Below are 20703 nucleotides of genomic sequence, written 5' to 3' on the forward strand. Positions count from 1 at the left end.
CTCCTATAATGTTAACATTGAGTTTTTCCCTCTTCAGGCATTCTTTAGCACAATGATTTCCATCGCATTTGAAATAGCGAAAATTTGGTTTTGAACCCTTACCCCGTGCATGAGCGTTGGTAGATTCAGCAACAGTGTATGTTTAGCAATTCGGCAACATTGACTTATTGGCGCAATAGGCTGATGAGATTGGGAACTTTGACAATGAATAGTCCAAGGCATGAAAACACCTATTCTGACTGCATGAGAGTTGGCAGGAGGGACAACTGGCTTATTGGGTGGCAAGCCAAGGAAGGAGCAACAGTTGGGGGCAGTTATCGGTAGTTTTTCGGCAGTTACTGTTTATATCCTTTATTGATAAGACTAATAAAAGTTGAGATTTGTTCCTGCAATAAGTGTGCTTGCTTTTGTTCATATTCATTTGTGTGTTATGTTTGTTTACAACGTTGAAAGAGTGTGGGTAACCTCTTGGGTTTGTGTGACAAACTAGTTGTAGGCAAACACGACTGAATCGGTAAGCGAAATGGCTGAGTTGTGAAAATAGTAATAATACTAATAGGACTGCTATTACTATTATTACTATTATTAAATTAATTTTATATTTTTGGGTTTAATAAAAAAATATAATAAAAGAGGTTAAGTCTCACTCGAGTTATGTCGGGTCACCTGGGTTTCATGTTGTCGGGTCACCTGGGTTTCAGGTTGACCTGGTGGGTCATTTAGGTTTGACTGGGCTAATTGCTAGCCTGTGTTTTGACCATTTGAAACTTGGCCAAGGCACTGGATCGCCCGAGTCCCAGGTCAACTTGTCGGGTCAGGTTGAGTTTTATATCTTTGACCATTGTTGTTGTTGTTATTGTTATTATTGTTATCACAATCATAATAAACTACTACTGTCATTATTATTACCACCACCACCACCACCACCACCACCACCACCACCACCACCACTACTTATATTACTATTATTTTTATTTTTATTAACATCATCATCATTGAAAAAAAATAAAAACCGTGAACTTGATTTGAAGGATAAGATTGAAAACTATAAAAACTTTGACAAGCCGAGGAAAACAATAAAAAAAACAAATGAAGAGGGGCTAAATTACTTGATTTGTTGGATAAAATTGAAAGTCATAAAAACTTTAACAAAAGAGCAAAGGAAAAAAAAATTAAAAGTAGAAGAACCAAATAAAAAATATTATATATACAAATTAGAAATTAAGGGTTAAACCGAAAATAAATAAAACTTTAACAAAAGAAAAAATAAATAAAATACAAAAATCAAAACTAAAAGGACTGAATCTAAAATACCAAAAACAATGAAGACCATAGTGCATTTTTGGGGGTAAGAGAGAGAAATGAAAGGTAAAAAAATAGAAGGTCACTGGCAATAAATAAGTTATATTTGGATAATACGTGCAACCCATAATAAAAGAGAATATAATGAGGAATAAAATTATATAGCTGAAGCCTATTTTTTACCACTAGAAGTTGCCACATGCGCCGACTAGAGTTTACAAAGGCTTCTATATGTTAGCGCATGCTGCGCATGCGCCAAAAGCTTTTTGAAATTTAAAAAATATTATTTTGGTGCTAAATTATGTTATTAACCTCAATCAAACCTATAATTAATAATAATAAAAAAAAAAAACTGAGGCTAAAAGATCCTAATACCCCTGACCCTAATTACTTAAAATTCTTGGATTCAAAGACATATTTGTAATTTTATTACTTATAAAAAATAAAAATATTGAAATACCCCTTCCCTAACCGTGTTGATTTTTTTATCCTTAGAAGGTATTTTTGTTGTTTTATTATTCATAAAAATATTAAATAGACTAAAATACATCAAGACAAATCTATAATGACTAATATGCCATGTAAAAATATAAAAACACCTCTAATTTCAAGGCAAGTTTTTCTTTTTTTTTTTGGGGGAAGATCATTGACGCCACTTCACTATTATAGTGAACAGTAGATTATGTCTCTGGCCACATGAAAATTCCCTAACCTTTTAGTTGTTTTTCATGTAGCAGTCTTCCTTATTTTTAGTTCATTGAAATTTGTATATTTGAAGAAGAAAAATATATCCAACACTTGTTAATAGACTCATTTCCTATTTTCCTTATTTTTTAAAATATGAAATTGCACCTTTGTTTTTATTTAATAGAAGCCATTTATTTATATAAAAAAATATACCAATTTATTATTCCCTGGAACCACGTACATGTTGTTAACTGACGTTTCCCTATTAACAAGAGTTGATTTTGACTTCCTCAAAAAAAAAAAAAAGGAAAAGAAAAATTGATTTTGAGCTGAGGAGTTTCATTTGGTGCTCTGTCGGCATTTTATATATGTTTGAATTACTTGTTGCCTTCTGAAGTGAAGCCAAAAGAATTAGAAAATATATTTATATATATAGTTGGAGGGGAAGAAGAGCCGCCCCATCGCTTTATGACGGCTACTGCCCGATGGGGTGATCTGACTTCTCCGTTTGACATAAGATTCCAAATATTAATTATACAACAAGTGAGGAAAAAAAAAGATGAGTAAAAATTTGGCCTCCACAAGTGTTCGATTGTTTTATTGGAAGACTTCTTTTACGAGGCTACGAGGCCTTGCCTTGTCTTCATCATCCTCATCTACTTCCTTGGTACAGCCATCACTTTTCTATAATGACACTTTATCAAATGCAAAATAAAATAAAATAAAAAAAGCAAAAAGGTATTTTATAATATGGTGCTTGTCTAGATTCAGCCAATGTGAGGCTAAAACAATGAGCTATGTATTTGTTCATATATTATGATATATCACCTACTATATTCCTTGTTGAGCTCCAATCACCTCTTGCTTGATTGGTGTATATATTTTAGTGTAGTGATAGTGGAGGAATTTGCTGCAAGAGTTACTTCACGATATACATGTATTCATATAAAATACAAAATTTGATTAATTTCCAATCAAATTAAGAGTGGAAGACCTTATAATTAGGAGTGGAAAAATTAAATGGCCAACACCATCATTATAAGTTTACTAAAGATCTAACCTTTTGCGCCCCCCCCCCCCCCCCCCCTAATGTCATAGTTTTTAATTTTTAATGGGTTTTATACGTAATTCATCTCTTTTGTTCTTTATTGCTTGTTTGAATCTGTATATGTTAATACAATGTTAATTTATAATATGATCCCTCCATCTTGAATACTGATCGTAAGTCTATGAATTTGACCCGATAAATGATTTCCATGTATGATGTATCCATTTTTAAAAAAAATAGTCCCCAAGAGGCGTAGCGTGATGACAAAGAGCTTGAGATCTGCACAGCAGATCTCGAGTTCGAGTCAGGGCGTGCACCTCTTGTAAGAGCCTGTGACAGTCGGGGTTTTACTCGCTCATCTGGGTTCATAAAGTGCGCTTTCCGGGGGTGAGGTTTCCTCGAATCCAAAAAAAAAATCCTAAAAAAAATATAACATCTAATTTTAAAATTAAAAATAATTTATTAATTTAAAAAAATTGTTTCTTTTTCCTTCTTCTTCTTCTTTTTTAATTTTGTGAAGGGCTGACTTTTGCCATTTTAAGAGGTGGTTGCTTATGGTGTTTGCACAAATATTAAAAAAAAAGGAAAATAATTTGTAATATACATTAGGTTTCGGGTTTGAATAAAATTGATGTTACATGTTGATCTTGAATAAAGTTTTGAACAGTAACGATTTCTTCCTTTAATTTAAGTTCAACAAAATTCTTAAGTTCATTTTCAAGAAAATCAAAGATATACATTTTTTCCTTTTACTAAAATTTTAGATTATTTTTATTATAGTTATTAAAAATAAATACATCCAACCATATCAAATGCATTGGATATATGTGGAAGTGTCATAAATGTCAAGTCTTTGCATATAAAATCAATGCACCACTGACACAATATGATCGCGCTATGACTATTTGCAATGTGGGGAATAAATGTGATCAGTCCGATCAACCCAAAAACAAGTAATGAGCATCGGTTTATCTTGGCAGCAATGGATTGTTTTACAAAGTGGACTGAGACAACTTTTTATGCTCATGTTACACTTATGGTAGTCTGTAAGATTATTGAGAAAAACATTGTTTGCTAGTATAGTTTACTAGAAGTAATTGTAACTACAATGCCCATATTTTTAATGCCAAGATGATTCAAGATATGTGTCAACGGTGGAAAACTAAGCATATCAAATCATTATCTTATCGACCAAAGATGAACGAAGCAGTAGAACTGCAACAAACAAAAGTATAAAGAAAATTGTTCAGAAAATAGTCATTATTTATAGAGATTGACATGAAATGTTTCCATATGCATTGCATGGATACAGAACAGTTGTCAATACATTAACATGTGTAACCTTATATTCTCTAGTTTATGGGATGAAAACGGTGATGCCATTGGAAGTTTAAATACCTTCTTTATGGGTATTGAAAGAAGCAAAGTTAAATGAATTAGAATGGGAAAAGATCTTATATGAGCAATTGAATTTAATCAATGAAAAAAAATTGGATGCAATCTGTCACTAACAATTGTATTAGAAAAGGATAGCTACGGTTCATGATAAAAAAGTCACAACCTCGAGAATTTCAAGAAGGAGATTTAGTATTGAATTTTTTTTTATGAATTCCCGGAGAAGATCGAAGCAAGTGTGTACCTAATTATGAAAGCCCATATGTAGTCAATAAAACACTTTTAGGAGGTTCTTTTATCTTTTACCGGATATGGACATAAGAGACCTGCCAAGGCTTATAAATCCTGATGTTGTGAAAAAAATAATATGCCTGAAATCGTTCCGTTTTTCCTTGTCCAAAGTAAAAAAATTGTTACGATTATGGCAAAATGTTATTCAAAATATTTGTTTTTACATTTTTCTTAAAATATCATCTTTCCATTGACCAATAAATTTGCAAACATATCATTTATAATTATAATGATTTTTTTGGTCTACTATATAATCCATTGGCTATATTATGAGCATAAATTTGTTAATAAAGCAAAAAATAAATAAAAGAACTAGGTGATAAAGCCTTACTCTAAAATTTAAATAAACAATTGGGTTTCCATAACAACATGGATTTTGAGAAAACTTGGTAAAAGAAGGTTGTTGACATGAGCAATAATAAAAATGGAGAGCAAAATATGAATACGAGAACATTTGATAAATATGGATCACTGGGGGCAACAAGTTTGTAGCACATGACAAGGTTATGATCAACAAAGGGCAATTGGCCTTAAAGATAGTTGAATTTGGATGACAATTCGATTATAAGGAAGGTTCGGAATCGACATTTCTATTTTCAAAACTAAGTTAAAGTAAACAAGTGAGCATGGTATCACAATCAGTTGCACGATCAAAGGTCAAAAGAAAAAAAAATAATGTCAATGAAAAAGATAGAGATAGTGTTGGGGGGAATGAAGTTCATGTTGATCGCAGAATAAGACCATTACATTGAATAATCCCAAGTTGATCTCTTCCCTGCATTTGGATCCCAAAATAATCCTTTGTTTTTATAGACCCCACGATGATTTGGATCCTAAGATAATCCTTTTATAGATCCCAAGTTGATCTAGATCCTAAAATGATCCTTTTATAGACCTTATATTGATCCTTTTATAGACCCCAAGTTAATCATTTATATAGATCCCAAGTTGATCTCAGTTGATCTAGATCCTAAGCTGATCATTTCATTTTATAGATCCTAAGATGATCTCAATCCCAATATGATCCTTTCATGGATCCTAAATTGATCTTTTTTTTACATTGATCCATAGTTGATCCTTTCATTTATATGAATTCTGAATTAATCCTTGCAGTTATATGGATTCCAAGTTGATCATATCTCACATGGATCCTAAGTTGATTCCTTTTACTTAAGATCCCAAGTTGATCTCATTTGCATGGATCCTAAGATGATCTTTTTATTATCTATATTAATCCCAAGTTGAATACATTCATTTTTTAAAATATTATGTGTGATCTTTTTTTTTCTTCACAAAACTTACCGTTGTTACTCATTTTTGAGCCCTACTTGTTGGAGATGATGTGTACCCCTTTCGAATCAAATACAGGAGTTTAGTTCATGATTGTTGAGGAATTGACAAAAGCCGAGAAGAAAGAAGTGTTTTTCGAACCCTGTTTCAACTGTTTTCTACTCTCTTTATCCTCCACCTTTTGCTGCCAAAATCATCAGGTTTCTTAGGCTAATTAGGAGTCTTCATAATGCTAAATTTGTTCCTTCTTTATCTGGTCTTTAAGGTTGGATAAATCCCTTAGAATTCGCACTAAAAAAATTGATTCTGATGCTATCGCAATTCTGTTGTAATACCAATTTTTATTCCAATTTAGCTTTTGATTCTGACTTGGTTTCGTGCAATATCTGACCATCCCAGCTATATTCCGTCATTCATGACATGTTAAAGAATTGACCTACACCTTTATTGGGTTCTAGGGCTCACTGTTCTTATGTCAGACTCTCAGTCAGATTGGGACACTCGGCATTGTCAGTTTCCGAATCAGATCAGGAGACCTTTGTGACCAACCAGATTGCGACCAGATTCTGTTCTTCAAAACGAATTTATCTCACTTCAAACCCTCATGAAAGTTGTAGTCCTGTACGTTTAGATGAATTTGGGGTTTTGAATCGCTTGATTTTGATATCAAAAGCTCAAGATATTCCTCTTTGAATATCTAATGTGAAAGCAGAGAATCCTGCCGCGAGAAGGGTTTAGGCACGAGTTTGCAGGTCTGATTCGAGGGATTATGGGCCAATTTGAATGACTTTCTTTGGACCAAGGACTAAATTGAAAAGTTTTAAAATGAGGGATTTAATCGAAGATGAAATTAGAAGGAAATGGGCTGGTTTTTAAGAAGTTGAAGAGGGGGACTGGATCATAAGAAAATAACAGGAATTCTACCACATCGGATAAGGAAATAAGACTTTGCAGCATGCACCCCTCCCCATCTGATTTCTTTCCTTTTCTCTGCAACTTCCTGCTGGTTTCCAGGATTCTCTCGCTTGATTTTTTAGAGCTGCAGACCACGTTTTTTCTGCCTCGGTCCAAAGGAAACAGTTGGTGCCTCACAGTGCCAGCTAAGGAAGGAAAGAAAGGAGTTATACCACCCTTTGATCACTGGAAAATAATTGTTGGAATCATAGAATAGGAATTATAATATTTTAGTTTCCTCATTTGCGTTATTCAATTAGAAATCAGCCGAGATTCACATCCTAGATTAGTGTATTTTGTTTCCTAAATAGAGCTGTTGTTTAGGCTATATAAACCTCCTCTGCTGGGAGAAGAAGAAAGGAGGAAGACAAACAGAGAGAGGGAGAGCGTAAAGAAGCAGAGGATAAGAAAAGAAAAACAGAGGGGGGAAGGGAAGAGGAAGAAAAAAAAACAGAGAGAAGCATTGCCAGCCAACGCATGAGCATCAGCTAGCCCCGTCTCCGGTTGCACCACTCCCTGAACAGACGGACACGAAGGAGAACAGGGGAGTAAACGCAGAGAGGACATAACACCGGAACACAGAAAACGCGAAAAATACATAGAAAGCAAAAAAAAAACAGAGAGAGGGAAGAATAGAGGAAGAACTGAAGAGGAGAGTAGCATCGACCTGTCAGCTTCACCATCGTCTTCGTCCCCCAGCTTCGCCTCCAGCTGCACTAGGGAACAGGGAAGAAGAGAAAGAGAGAGACAGACGCAGAGAGAGGAGGTAAGAGACGGACACGAGGAGAAGACAGAACGGAAGGGAAGCCAGACGCAGGGAGTAACATCATAGCTTCTTCCCAGAATCTCAGCAACAAGCTCAGGAAGGACTTCACCCAGCAACGGTTGTGAACCAGGTAAGCTTTTCACTCCTTCTCCTTCCATTTATAATTGCACAAACATTGTGCATGTGAAATTTAATTACATTGTGGCTGTAGTAAAAGTGCGTGAATTGTTCATGCACACTTTGCACGCTTGCGGTTAAAAGCCAGTCGGGTCACTGGCTTGGGCTAGTGACCCGGCTAGGCCTGCTGGGTCCAGCCCAGCCACATGGGTCGAGTTGGATCCAGCCCAAAAAAAAATCAAAAATTCCAAAAAAAAATTCAAAAAAATTTGTGATTTTCCCGTGTATTTATCTAGCAATTTTGCTCAATACTGGATTGTCTTTTTATACCATAAAGATAGAAATTTGGTATTAAAATACCTGGTTTTTGTCAAAACATTCGAAAATTAAAAAAAAAAATATTTTTTTGTTTTCATGCATACGACCAAGCATCTTAAGAAAAAATCATATCATATTTTCATACAACCAAAACTCAAAAAATATGTGTGAACATGCATTTTAACTTTAATAACCAGTTTATTAAAGCCACGAGAACTAGGCCAAAATTTCAAAAAAACTCCAAAAAAATTATTTTATTTTCTTTTAACATTAAGGATTATGCACTTATACGTAAGGTGTAGTCTCCATATTAAAAAGATAGTTTTTTTTTTTAACTTTAGAATGATTAGGTTTTTACCAAATAAGATAAGGACCTCCTTACTGATGAGGACTTTTCTTAAACCATAGACGGACCAACAACTAGAAAACACGACAAGACCTTAGATTTTATCAGACAATAAAACAATGCAGCTTACCTTTGGTAGGACGTATTTGAGGTGCTAATACCTTTTCTTTACGCAACCAGTCCCCGTACCCGATCTATGAGACCATTTAGGGTTTATAGTGACCAAAATACTAGGTGGCGACTCCCATTCTATTTTTCCACGGATAAAAGACAAGAATTCATTGTCTCCCCATATTTGCTAGATACTACACGAGAGAGTGGACGCTATCGCCGCGACGCCGCACACGTGCGACACTTACTATACAAATTCAAAGAAAAATGATTTTTCTTTGTTTTTGTATCGTAAATATTCTAAAGAGCAGGCAATTGCCATAACAAATTTTTTACCCTGTTTTCAACATATTTTCAAAAATCATAAAAATACAAAATTTCTCAAAATTCTCAAAAAAATACATTTTTGACACAATTGGCAAAATTCTAGTCATTTTGTAATTTTCAACCATTTTTCTTATTGTTTTTATATTGAAAAAGTTTATTAAAAAAAAGGAAGAGAAAGAAAAATCAATCAAATAGAAATAAAAAAATTTAGCGAGTAAAATGTAATTGAAAAAATTAATAAGGACTAGTTTAGTTTAAAAAATAGTAAAGTGCAAAGGAAAAAAAAAAGAAGAAGGAAAAACAAAGTTGTCTTATGAGAGGGAATTTTGAAAATTTGAAGGATGGAAGAACTGATCTCTAGAAAAATTAGAAAAAATGATGGAAAGGTTAAGAAGATTCATCATAGTATAAATAAACATACACACCTACATCCGGACACAAGAACAATTCAAGAGAAGAGGCCCCGCACAAAAATAAAACACTCTATCAACTGTACCCGCACACACCAAAAACACTCTCTCAACAAAAAAACAAAAAAGAAAAGAAAGGAAAGGTGAAAACCCATGACCTCTTCATAAGTGACAACAGAGGCCACCATTTGCTTGACTGTCGACGACGATAGCTACAGTAGAACCTTCTGCCATGTTCAACACCTCTCCTCTCATAACAATTTTCCTTCACACCAAGCATATGAAGATCCTTCAAAGATGTCCTCTCTCCCTTTAAATCCAAGCTCCTCCATATTGTATAGTTACCCTTTCCTCCACCAGTAATAGTTGCAACAGACATTAAAAAGAAGAAGTAGAAAGATCTAAAAAGATGTGAGAGAAAGAAGAAGAACTGAACTTTAAACAGTACCTCTCCACCCAACCTTGCAAATGACCTCATCACATCGACCCGACGTCAACTAGTCTCCATACCACCAAAGCTTGCCCCCTTCCTCCACAACAGTGATTGGTGACGGTGAAAACCAATAGAGAGAGAGAAGAAAAATATAAGAGAAGAGTATTGAAGCTTTGATAAGCCAAATCTCCTCTCTCGAGCAGCGGTGGGCGTCACTACCAGTGTAGGATAAAAAAAGAGACATAGGAGATTCGAACCCATCATCTAACACTCCTCTAGTAGCGGCGGCACGTGAAACCATATTTCAATAATGGTGACGGTGTGTGGGTACATGCACCACCACCATTCCAGTAGTTCTTCGGCCTTGATTGTAGTAGATCTTAGACATGCGAAACACCTCATAAGGTCGATCCATAAACTCAAATATTTTTTTTTTACAAATTGCTAAAATGTTGTGAAATGTAGGAAAAATGCTCACTACAATATGTAAGTTTTGGGTTGTTTGGACATTATTGACTTGAATTGATGTGTGTTTATGGTTTGAGATGATTTTCATGAATTTTGAATTTGATATGAATATTATGAGAATTTATTTTGAATAATATAAATTATTTTGGTAGGGGCTTGTTGAATTTGTTGAAAATTTGATGTGATTTTGTTTGTAATGTAATTGAATACGGAGTGATTAATTTTGAATTGGTTTGTTAGTTGGGTGAATGAAATAGATTTTTGGAAAGTTGTAATATGAGTTATGTGATTTTAAGAAAATGATGTAGTAAGTACATTATGGATATATTATTGAAAGAAAAAAAAATGATGATGAAGAAGAAATATGCATATATATAAAAACAAATATGCAAAAATAATTAATTAACCCAAGACGGTATGGTTTAATCTTAGGCCATGTCTTTCGAATGTTGATTAATAAAGAAAAAAATTGTCATTGTGCTAACCTTTTCTATTAATCATTAACTGACCCAAGATGAAATGGTCTTATTTTAGGCCCTATCTTTTGGATGTTAATTATTGAGTAATATGAACAATTAATAAATGATCGATAAATTAATTGTTTCTATTAATTATTAATCGACTTAGGATGATATGGTCTAATATTGGATCTTGTTCTTCTGATATCGATAAGTGAATAATAGTATCAATTAATATATGATCTCCAGGATATTAATTATTTTGGTCACCACATAATCATTTTATTTTACAATTCAATTCAATATCTCTGTCATTTATTAAGTAGCCTAGGATGAAATGGTTCGATAATAGGCCTTGATTTTTGAATGCTACTTAATGGATACTAAGAAACCATAATAAGTCTATATATATATATATATAGTGAGCCCATCATTTCTAAATAGCCGAGAATGGAATGATCTAAAATTAAACCATGTCATTTGGATGTTATTTAGTTAGTTGAACATGATATGAATATCCCAACCTTATATTAAATTATTCTTTCATCTATTAAAAAGCCTAGGATGAAATGGTCTCATAGTAGACCTTGTTCTTTCAATAGATAATAGGGCCAATTAATATAGTTAATTGAATAACCCAGGATGGTAAGGTCCAGCATCGAGCCTTGTCTTTTGAACTTTGTTTTGTGGATGATGACAATACATTGAATAACATACATACCTTAGCATGTATAGGGTGATGTTTATCTCCTATTACATAATCAACCCCTTACCCAGAAACTCTGAAGACCAGTTAAGGTTTCTAGTTACCATAAAATTAGGTGGTGATTTTTTTTTTATTTTACATACCTTAGCATGTATAGGCCCCACAATTTTGAAAACGATGAGGCCCCTTTACACGTCAACTTGTCCTAATGTCCACATGCGACACTATAGCAGAAAGGATTGTGCACACACATTGTAACATCACCAATTATTTAGTTACAATTTCCATGTAAAAAGTCCAAAATTTTAGCAAAGGCTATAGCAAAAAGGATTGTGCACACACATTGTAACATCACCAATTATTTAGGTACAATTTCCATGTAAAAAGTCCAAAATTTTAGCAAAGTCTCTTCCCTATACTGGAAGATCCCAAGTTATCAACTAAACCTGTTGTACTTCAATAAACAATCAATTCACGTTCCATTCACTAAACAATCTTCTTAGACTCATCACATCACAATTTATCCCATCACATTAGTCATATTTTGTATAACATATTTAACAACTACATGAATTAAACTAAGATTTGTTCACAAAAATAATTGGAATATGACTATATATAATTTAAACTAAGTATCATTTAACTACTATGTTCAGAGTTAATACAAACATTATCAAGGAAAAATTCTACATTAGGTAACATGGATTTAACTAATATTTAAGTCCAACATCTCAAAAAATTTCCTAGTATAATAATAATTATATTAAATATTTAACGTACATTTTATCATCCTAAAATTTCACAAAATATACAACATCAGGTATATTCTTATAATATACAAAACACAAGGGCTCCATAATCTATTAATCTTTATGAAACTGCGACGACCTTGAAATCATTTTATACCACAATTACTTAATTAATATAACATAATATTTTTTTTATACATACAATTTAATGAATTTACTAAGTAACTAATGTATATACTTCCATTAAAAATTAAGTTAATAAATAACTTAATTCCTCTTCTTATTAGTTTTATAATCCAAAAGATTTACTCTGTAACCCGAATCCTAGTAATAAACCTTTATCCAAGATATCTAGTTTCATAGTCCTTAAACCAAGTTAAATACGAAGTGTGTGTGTGTATTAGCAAATCAAATACGTACTTCATATATATATATATATATATATATATATATATACATTTACATCAATTCATGACCCTTAACGTTTAAGGGATATAAACACACATTTAAATAATAATCACATGACCCTTAATCAGAATTTTTACAAAGTTTCCACACATTTCCTATAATCAAGCACTATATATTATTGACAATTTAGTTTAAAAGTAATCACACGACCCTTAACGTTTAATCACACGACCCTTAACGTTTACTCATGCAGTTGGATAAGAAGCATCCATGGCAACACCACAGAGGCCTTCCCTTGCACCGATGCCTCTCTGCATCCTCATATACCCACTTTCACCCCAACTGGTTCCCCATGAATTCTTCACCAACCAATAATTAGTCCCATCGCTATTAGTGCCATATCCAATTGCAGTAACCGCGTGGTCTAGGTATGTCCCGCAATCCCCCTTGAAGACACCACTTTTATAAAACTGGAAATCGTACCCACCACCTTCAACAGCAACAGATACTGGCTGTTTGGCCACAGCTTGCAGGAGAGCGTTTTCATTGTTCACCGGCACGTCTTCATACCCAGTTATTTTTGCTTCAATAGATGCTGTCTTCTTGCTTTTGCATGTGCCATCTACTCCTTGGTAGGGGTAAGTAGCTTCACTTGTTAGGCCTCCGTTTCGTAAAATAAATTGGAAAGCATTGTCCATGAGACCACCTCCACAGCCTTGATCCACACCTTTAACATCACAGTCCACAAGCTGTTGCTCTGATAATGATATTAACTTACCTGTCTTAAGCTTTATAATTCCTTCTATTGCTGCCACAGCGGAAAATGCCCAGCAACACCCTACCATTATTTCAACATAATAAATCAACAAGCAGAATCAAATCAATTGTGAAACTTCCCGTATTTAATTATGTCAATTAAAGAATACTAGGAGTAATTATATATCCCACTTTATATACAAACAAGTTTATAGAGGTCAATATTTAAAAATTATATGAATTCAGAGTCTAATTTTTCACAAGTTTTAAGTGTGGCGTATCAGCTCTTTTAATTCTGATGATTTTTTCCAGTTATGTATGTATTTAATTTTTTTTGTTTGCTTTTTGTTTTTGTAATTCTCATTTTTTTTTTCTTCCATGTATCTTGTTTATAGCTACTTTCTAGTTAGTCCTTACAATATATTGATTTCTTCCAAAAAAAAAAAAAAAAAGTCTTTCTCAAGTCTTAGTTACTCAAAAGGGTCTGATATTGTTACACTTTATGTATGACTTTCCATACAGATTAAAAATATCATTAATTGATATTGACACGTCAATTTTCTTGTTATTATTGGGTATAGCTAATGGTCTTTTTAGAGTACGTGGTAAGAATCATTCAATACTTATAATTAATCATAATATGTTTTTATTTAAAATTCGTTGTAAACACTAAAAAATACCACCTTATTTAATCTTTTTAATAAATTTTAATTTATATATTTTATTTTTATTCTTTCTTGACACAGCAAATTACCAATAAATGGAATTTAATAAATGCACTCAATTAATTATTAATTAAGGATACAGGTGACTGTTTGGTATTATTGTGTTTTTAAAATACATTTGCTTTTTTTTTTATATAAAAAAAATTTGGTCAATAATTGTTTTACTTTAAGAACAAAGCAGTTGTCATTTTAAAAGTTTTGAAAACTGTTTTAATTTTTTAAACAAAACATGTTACCCCTTGATTTTTAACCCACTGTTTTTTATGGGATCCATTTTTTTATTCAAAATAAAGAATTTCTCCATTATTATTTTTTAATTACACAACTAAAGATGTTAGTGTTGTTATGTGACTTTATTTCAAAAAAATATTATATATATATATATATATATATATTAATATATATTATCATTCTAATCAACTTCTATTTTTTTTAGCTTTTTAAACTTAAAAATCACTATTATAAAAAATATATTCACGCTTAAATAGTCATAAATCACTTAATATTTCCTTAAAAATATTTTTAATATATTATAATACTTATTGATTATTCTATATCTCAAAAACACAACAAAAAAAATTAACGAAACATTATTTATCTATTTTTAACATTTAGAAATATAATAAAACAACTACTTACCAAACACTGTTTCTTACCCCCACATCACAGCAATACCAAACAAATTTTAAAGACACCTGTTAACTTTTTTTATTTATTATTTTCTAAAATATACCTCTTTCCAATTATATTTTACAAAGTAGCTTTGATTAGAAATTTTGGAATAAAATACAAGAATTAATATTTTGACTACAATTATTAATTTTGTGACAAAATGAATATAAACAATTTTGTTAGAACGAAGGGAGTAACATGGGATTTGTCACTCAAGTATCAGGTCCATTGTCGAGTGAGTTGGTCCATCAACTTTTTAAAATATTGTTCAATCAAAAGATTCTGTAAAAAAATCCATCAATTTATCTGCTTAACAAAATAACTTTAAGTTTGGAATTAATTTTTTATTAGTTTAAATTCTTACAAAAATACGAAATTTGCACAACCATAATATCTGGGATACCAAAATGAAAAACAAAAAAACCTCCCGTTTATTATGATAAATTATTAAGTATACTTACCACAAGTGCCTTGGTCTTTAACTGGGGTGACTGCACCGGCTTTTCTCCAATCCATTGAAGTTGGTATGGCACTTAGATTTTCATGTCTAAATGATGAAGACATCAATTTGGAGGATTGTCTCTTGTATCCATGATGCATAGCACGAAATTCTTCATTGGTCAAGTCTGCGAATTTGTTCACACCAAGCTTGTATCCGCGGTCAGAACCGTTGTTAAATGCTTCTATACGTTCAATATTTTCCTTAAAAATCAAGTATCGTTTCTCCTTCTCTTTCATGTCTCCATAGACACGTCCATGTTGAGCCATCCATTCTTCATGCCTCTTCAACATATATTCCTGCTCATCAAGAGGACGACAGACTATTTTTGTGGCTAAAATAAGGAGAAATGGCAGAAATATATGAATACTGCATTTTTTTGCGGCCATGGTACGTATAAGAGTATATGCGTCTACAGCCTTGTAAGTGAGTGTTCTTTTATTGGCTCTACAAATTCAAAACAGCGCAATGGGGTTTTATAGGCACAGTTCTGTAACCAGCTTCTTTCTAGGTGATGCTGGAGGATGTGACTAGCCTTAATTCTACGTGGCTTAGAAGACGTTTGGAGTTGTTTTTGGAGTAATTGATTGGTACTGTGGGAAAGGTATCTTGAGTTCAAGCTTCCATGATCTCATTTTTCTTGTACTCTAATATTGAAGTGACCGTATGAAGAGATGGGAATGGCTAGGGTTGTGCAGCACGGAACTTCGACCTTTGTTGAGAGGGAGTGGACAAAATAATCGATATGGTCGAAAATATGATATAAAATTAATTGAAAAAACCTATATGAGATATTAAATTGAAAATACTTCATAGAAAATTTAAAGAAAATCTGTTTGGCTCATTTTTCTGTTTTAGATTTGAGAAACCAAAAAAAAAAACAAAAACTAAACTAAACTAAACCCAACCAAACTAAATCTGTTAGGCTAATTTTTCTACCTCGTTAAAATCTTTTACTGTAGAAATGACATAACTATAATTTTTTTTCAATGTTGTTACTAAAGCAATGACAAATCTATAATCTGTTATTTTAGAAAAAATAATTTCTAGATTTTTCCCCTTTTTCTTTTTTCTTTTTTATATTTGACATATTTTTCACTTTACACTTTGCCTATTTATCACCATTTTTTTGTTCTTATCTTCATTCTTTTATAATATTTATTTTTTAGTTTTTCCTTCTTTTTTTGGAAGAAAAAATATTTTTTGTATTCTTTACACTTGAAATATTTATCACTCTACACTTGATATATTTATGTAATTCTTTTTATTCTTATCTTCATTCTTTTGTATTTTTTTCTTTTTCTCCCTTTACACTTTTTTTTAAAAAAAACTTATTATACAAATACTAAGAAAATGATATTTCACCATACAAATTGCAGCATTATCTCATTTTTTTACTAAGTAAAAACTTGCTTGAGATGTTACACGTCTTTAGCAACGCATATGATCTTCACTTTATTTTTTATACGTAGGCATCAACTTTTTAATTCAAAGTTATAATTTTTACTCGATGTCAGAAAATACACTTACACATTTATTCTTTTGTGTTATAAAAAAATATTCGACTTGCAGTAAAGTGAGTCTAATAGATACCTTAACATTTTTTTTGCATTTATTAGCATAAATAATTCTCGATTTATTTAATTAAATGCATGCGTAGGCTTTTTTTATTTATAATTATGATTATTTTTTTTGTATAAAAAAACATGTTAGAAAAGCTTGCATGTTTTTTTTTTTTTTTGCTATAAGATAAATTATTTGTCCCGTGATATTATAACAAAAGCTAAATTGTGTGGGAAAATCACTATAGATCAAGAGACATTTAACCGTGAATTGTAATAGTAGTTTCACTTTTAATTTCTCATCTTTTCACACAAGACATATCTTTGGCTTTCTTTTTCTTCCCCAGCGAGTGGGTGGCACCCACGCCATTAAAGAGGTGCGTGTGATGCTTCTCGGTGGCCAAATCTAGCCATCCGCTGTCTCATTAGATGCAAATTCAAGCTCTCTTCCACATGGTGTGGCACATGTAGACAGATAATGGTTAGATTGCCTTTGGTGATCGATTGTTTGCGTTTTTTCTTTCTTTTCTCTCTCCTGACAACTATAATGCACAATTGTCATCTTTGTTTATTATTTGTCAAATCAGACATGCTTACCATACTTAAGTATCTTAGGTCTGGTGTGACTGCTAGACTCACACACATTGGGTCTGGCATAGTTTGCAAGATCCAAGGCGCTCAGATCTAGCATGGTTGCTAGATTCAAGTCGCTTGGGTCTGGACGTACGCGTCCGGGCTTGACAACCATGCTAGATTCGTGCCTAGGTATGCCAGACCCGCATCTAGATATGACAACCATATCTTTTCTTCTAGATTTGTTAAGTCTTCCATTCAAGAGGGCTCCATATCTTTTCTTTCTAACATCGTGCGATGAAATGATGGACTCTTTAATATAGCAATAGATGTCATAAAGTAGGCAGAAGAATCACTTAAAAAACTAAATAAATTGTATAATGAAACTAAATACATATAGTCCAGTGGTGTTAAAAAATATAAAATAATATTGTGGTTAGTGAAAAATCACAAACGACCACCCATTAAATAAACATTTTTTTTGCATTGAGTTTGATTAAAAAAATATAAAAAAATTCATAAAAAAAAGAGAAATAATTTCTGTTGAAGCAATAACAAATTCATGAACATAAAAAATGAACAATTTCAATAGGAAGATATGATTTGAATTTTTAGATCTAATAAATTAGATTTTTATGATGATTTGTTGTTTATAAATAATATTTTAGCTTGGAATTCGGTTTATGATACTTAAAGGATAATTGATTGTTTTTTTTATATATAAAAAATACAAAAATTATAAGTCTCAACATTTTAATCATCATCTGCTCAGATTCTGGTAAGCACTACACCTAATCCACATGAAATTTATATATATAAAAAAATTAAATAGACCTGAACCCGAGCCTAGACACACCTAAACAAAACTACACAAGGCGATTGGGTCTGACATGGCTATCAGACCCAAGTAGACCCAAGGCGCTTGGGTCTTGCATGGCTGCAAGATCCAAGGCACTTGGGTCTTGCTAGGCTGTCAAACCTAAGACGCTTGAATTTAGTGTGGCTGCTAGATCCAAATCTCATGGGTCTGGCATGACTGTCAGACTCAAGACTCTTAAAACATTCTCTATATTCTTAATATATTCTTTACATTTTAAAAAAATTGATATTGACCCGCTGCGGAATACGAACATATAATAATAGCTACTAAAAAACTAGAGAGAATCATTACATTTGAATTCATTTTTTTAACAAATAATTCGATTTAATTTAATTTTTTAATTAAAACCGAGACGAACCAAACCGATACCTGGGAAGATTTTTTTTAACGACCAATGCCGAAGACAACACTGGTATAGTTTTCGTTTAGATGTTGACAGCTGAAAGCACATGAACCTTCATAGGCTTTCGATTTCGTTTCAAGCACTGTACTAAACAAGTGAACCTTTATTAATTGAGTATTCAAGTACGATACTATAAACTCTAAATTATTGGTCATTTAGATACCATCAATAAGTTTGGATTCCTTTGTTTTTGTCGATGAAATTAAGATTCCATTTAGAACAGCAATAATTTTTATCTGTGATATTGATTGGATCATAACTTAATTTGCATTGATTTCACAATCATTCCAAGGAAGAAAACTTTATTACGAAACTTCAAGGTTGCTTAATTTGATGCTTTAGCTAGAACGCTAGCTCAACAACGCACGCTACACTGCAGGGCCGTTTATTCCTGTATATATATATAAAAAAAATGTTTAGGCGGTGCAAGTTTTTTTTTTTTTTTTAAATTGTGATTCTGATCATAGACTTAATTAAATTTTAAAAAACCAATGTTATTGGAACAAAAAAAATAATTATGATAATCTGGCAACAAAAAAGTTTTTTTCAGATGTAGCTCAATTCCTAATTAATTAAAAATATAAGGACTAAACAAAAATTTGAAGGACATAACTAAGAAAGTTTAAAATTTCTTTTAAAAAAAAGGTCTATCAAAAAGATCGAGTTAATCTAAGTTAACATATCAAACCCGCAGCCCAAGTCACAAGATAATGATAACCAAAAAGAAAAGAAAACAAAGAGAATTACAAAGTCTATCTTTTTTAATAAAAGAAGAAACAATGTCAAATGATGGTATTAAAAAGGAAAATTTGTAAAAAAATATATATATATTAACATGCATTAACTTTTTAAACCCACGACTCAAGTTATTAGACCAGAAGCACTCCACCTGGAAAAACCATGAGATCCAACGCCCAACCAATCAAATGTTGAATAAAAAAATGAGAAAAAAAATCAATTTATACATAAGGATCTAAAATAAAAACTTACAATTAAAAGAATAAGGATCAATATTGAAATAAGAAAAATAGAAGGAAACTAGTTTTTTTTATTATTATTATTAAAGGGTGAAATTGAAAAGAAAAATTAATTTAACATAAGGACCAAAATTAAATCAAAAGAATAAGGACTAAATTGAAAAAAAATAACATATTATAAATTTGGATTGAATGATGAAATTGAAACAAATCAAAATTTTACCGAAAGGCCAAGAACAAAATTTTACTTGGATGTATTTTTTCATCTTTTTTCTTTATACTCAGCATGTTTTTCGCTTTAAACTATGCCTATTTATTATCATTTTTTTTTTATTCTTATCTTTATTCCTTTGTAATATATATATTTTTTAGTTATCTTCTTTTTTTCTTTACACGTTTTTGGAAGAAAAAATATTATTTTTTTATTCTTTACACTTGAGATATTTATCATTCTACACTTGATCTATTTATCATTCCTTTTCTTCTTATCTGTATTTTCTTGTATTATTTTATATTTTTTCTTTATACTTTTTCTTTTGAAAAAACATTATATAAAGATTAAGAAAATGGTATTTCATTATAGCAATTACAACATTCTTTTATTTTTCTACTACATTAAAATCTTTCACTGCAGAAATTACATGATTATAATTGTTTTCAATTTTGTTACTATAGGGATGACAAATCTGTAGTTTTTATTCCTTTTAGAAAAAAGATTTGCTTATATGTTTCCCTTTTTCACACTTTTTCTATTTATCATCATTTTTTTCTCTTATCTTCATTTTTTTGAAATGTTTTGTTTTAATTTTTCCTTTTTTTTCTTTACATTTTGTTTTGGAGAAAACATTATTTTTTATACACTTGAAATATTTATCACTTTACACTTGATCTATTTATGTCATTCTTTTTGTTCTTATCTTTATTTTTTTGTAATTTGTTTTTTTAATTTTTTTCTTTACACTTTTTTTGATGAATTATTATACAAAGACTAAGAAAATAGTGTTTTACCATGGCAATTGCAACATTGTTTATTTTTCTACCTCCTTAAAATCTTTCACTATAGAAATGGCAT

At 31.5% G+C, this 20703-nt stretch overlaps 1 protein-coding gene and 1 long non-coding RNA gene across 2 annotated transcripts; one reads left to right on the forward strand and one right to left on the reverse strand.

Annotated features, from left to right (window-relative positions):
• Nucleotides 1–6946: 6946 nt before the first annotated feature.
• Nucleotides 6947–17399, forward strand: LOC112327188 (uncharacterized). Its single transcript, XR_002981266.2, has 2 exons — nucleotides 6947–7863; nucleotides 17146–17399. It is a non-coding gene; the product is annotated as an uncharacterized LOC112327188 (long non-coding RNA).
• LOC18097499 (senescence-specific cysteine protease SAG12) lies at nucleotides 12682–15756 on the reverse strand. Its single transcript, XM_006383998.3, has 2 exons — nucleotides 15199–15756; nucleotides 12682–13422 (listed from the first exon to the last, which is right to left on the reverse strand). Exons 1-2 carry the CDS (start codon nucleotides 15623–15625, stop codon nucleotides 12830–12832), a joined length of 1020 nt encoding a protein of 339 aa, XP_006384060.1. The 5' UTR covers nucleotides 15626–15756; the 3' UTR covers nucleotides 12682–12829.
• Nucleotides 17400–20703: the final 3304 nt, after the last annotated feature.

Source organism: Populus trichocarpa, chromosome 4 (assembly GCF_000002775.5).
Source record: "Populus trichocarpa isolate Nisqually-1 chromosome 4, P.trichocarpa_v4.1, whole genome shotgun sequence".
Taxonomy (NCBI): Eukaryota; Viridiplantae; Streptophyta; class Magnoliopsida; order Malpighiales; family Salicaceae; genus Populus; species Populus trichocarpa.

Coding starts and splice junctions, on each gene's coding strand:
- LOC18097499 (XM_006383998.3), bottom strand. CDS start 15,625: ATGGCCGCAAAAAAATGCAGTATTCATATATTTCTGCCATTTCTCCTT. Junction 13,423..15,198: donor TAAAGACCAAGGCACTTGTG/GTAAGTATACTT, acceptor AAATAATGGTAG/GGTGTTGCTGGGCATTTTCC.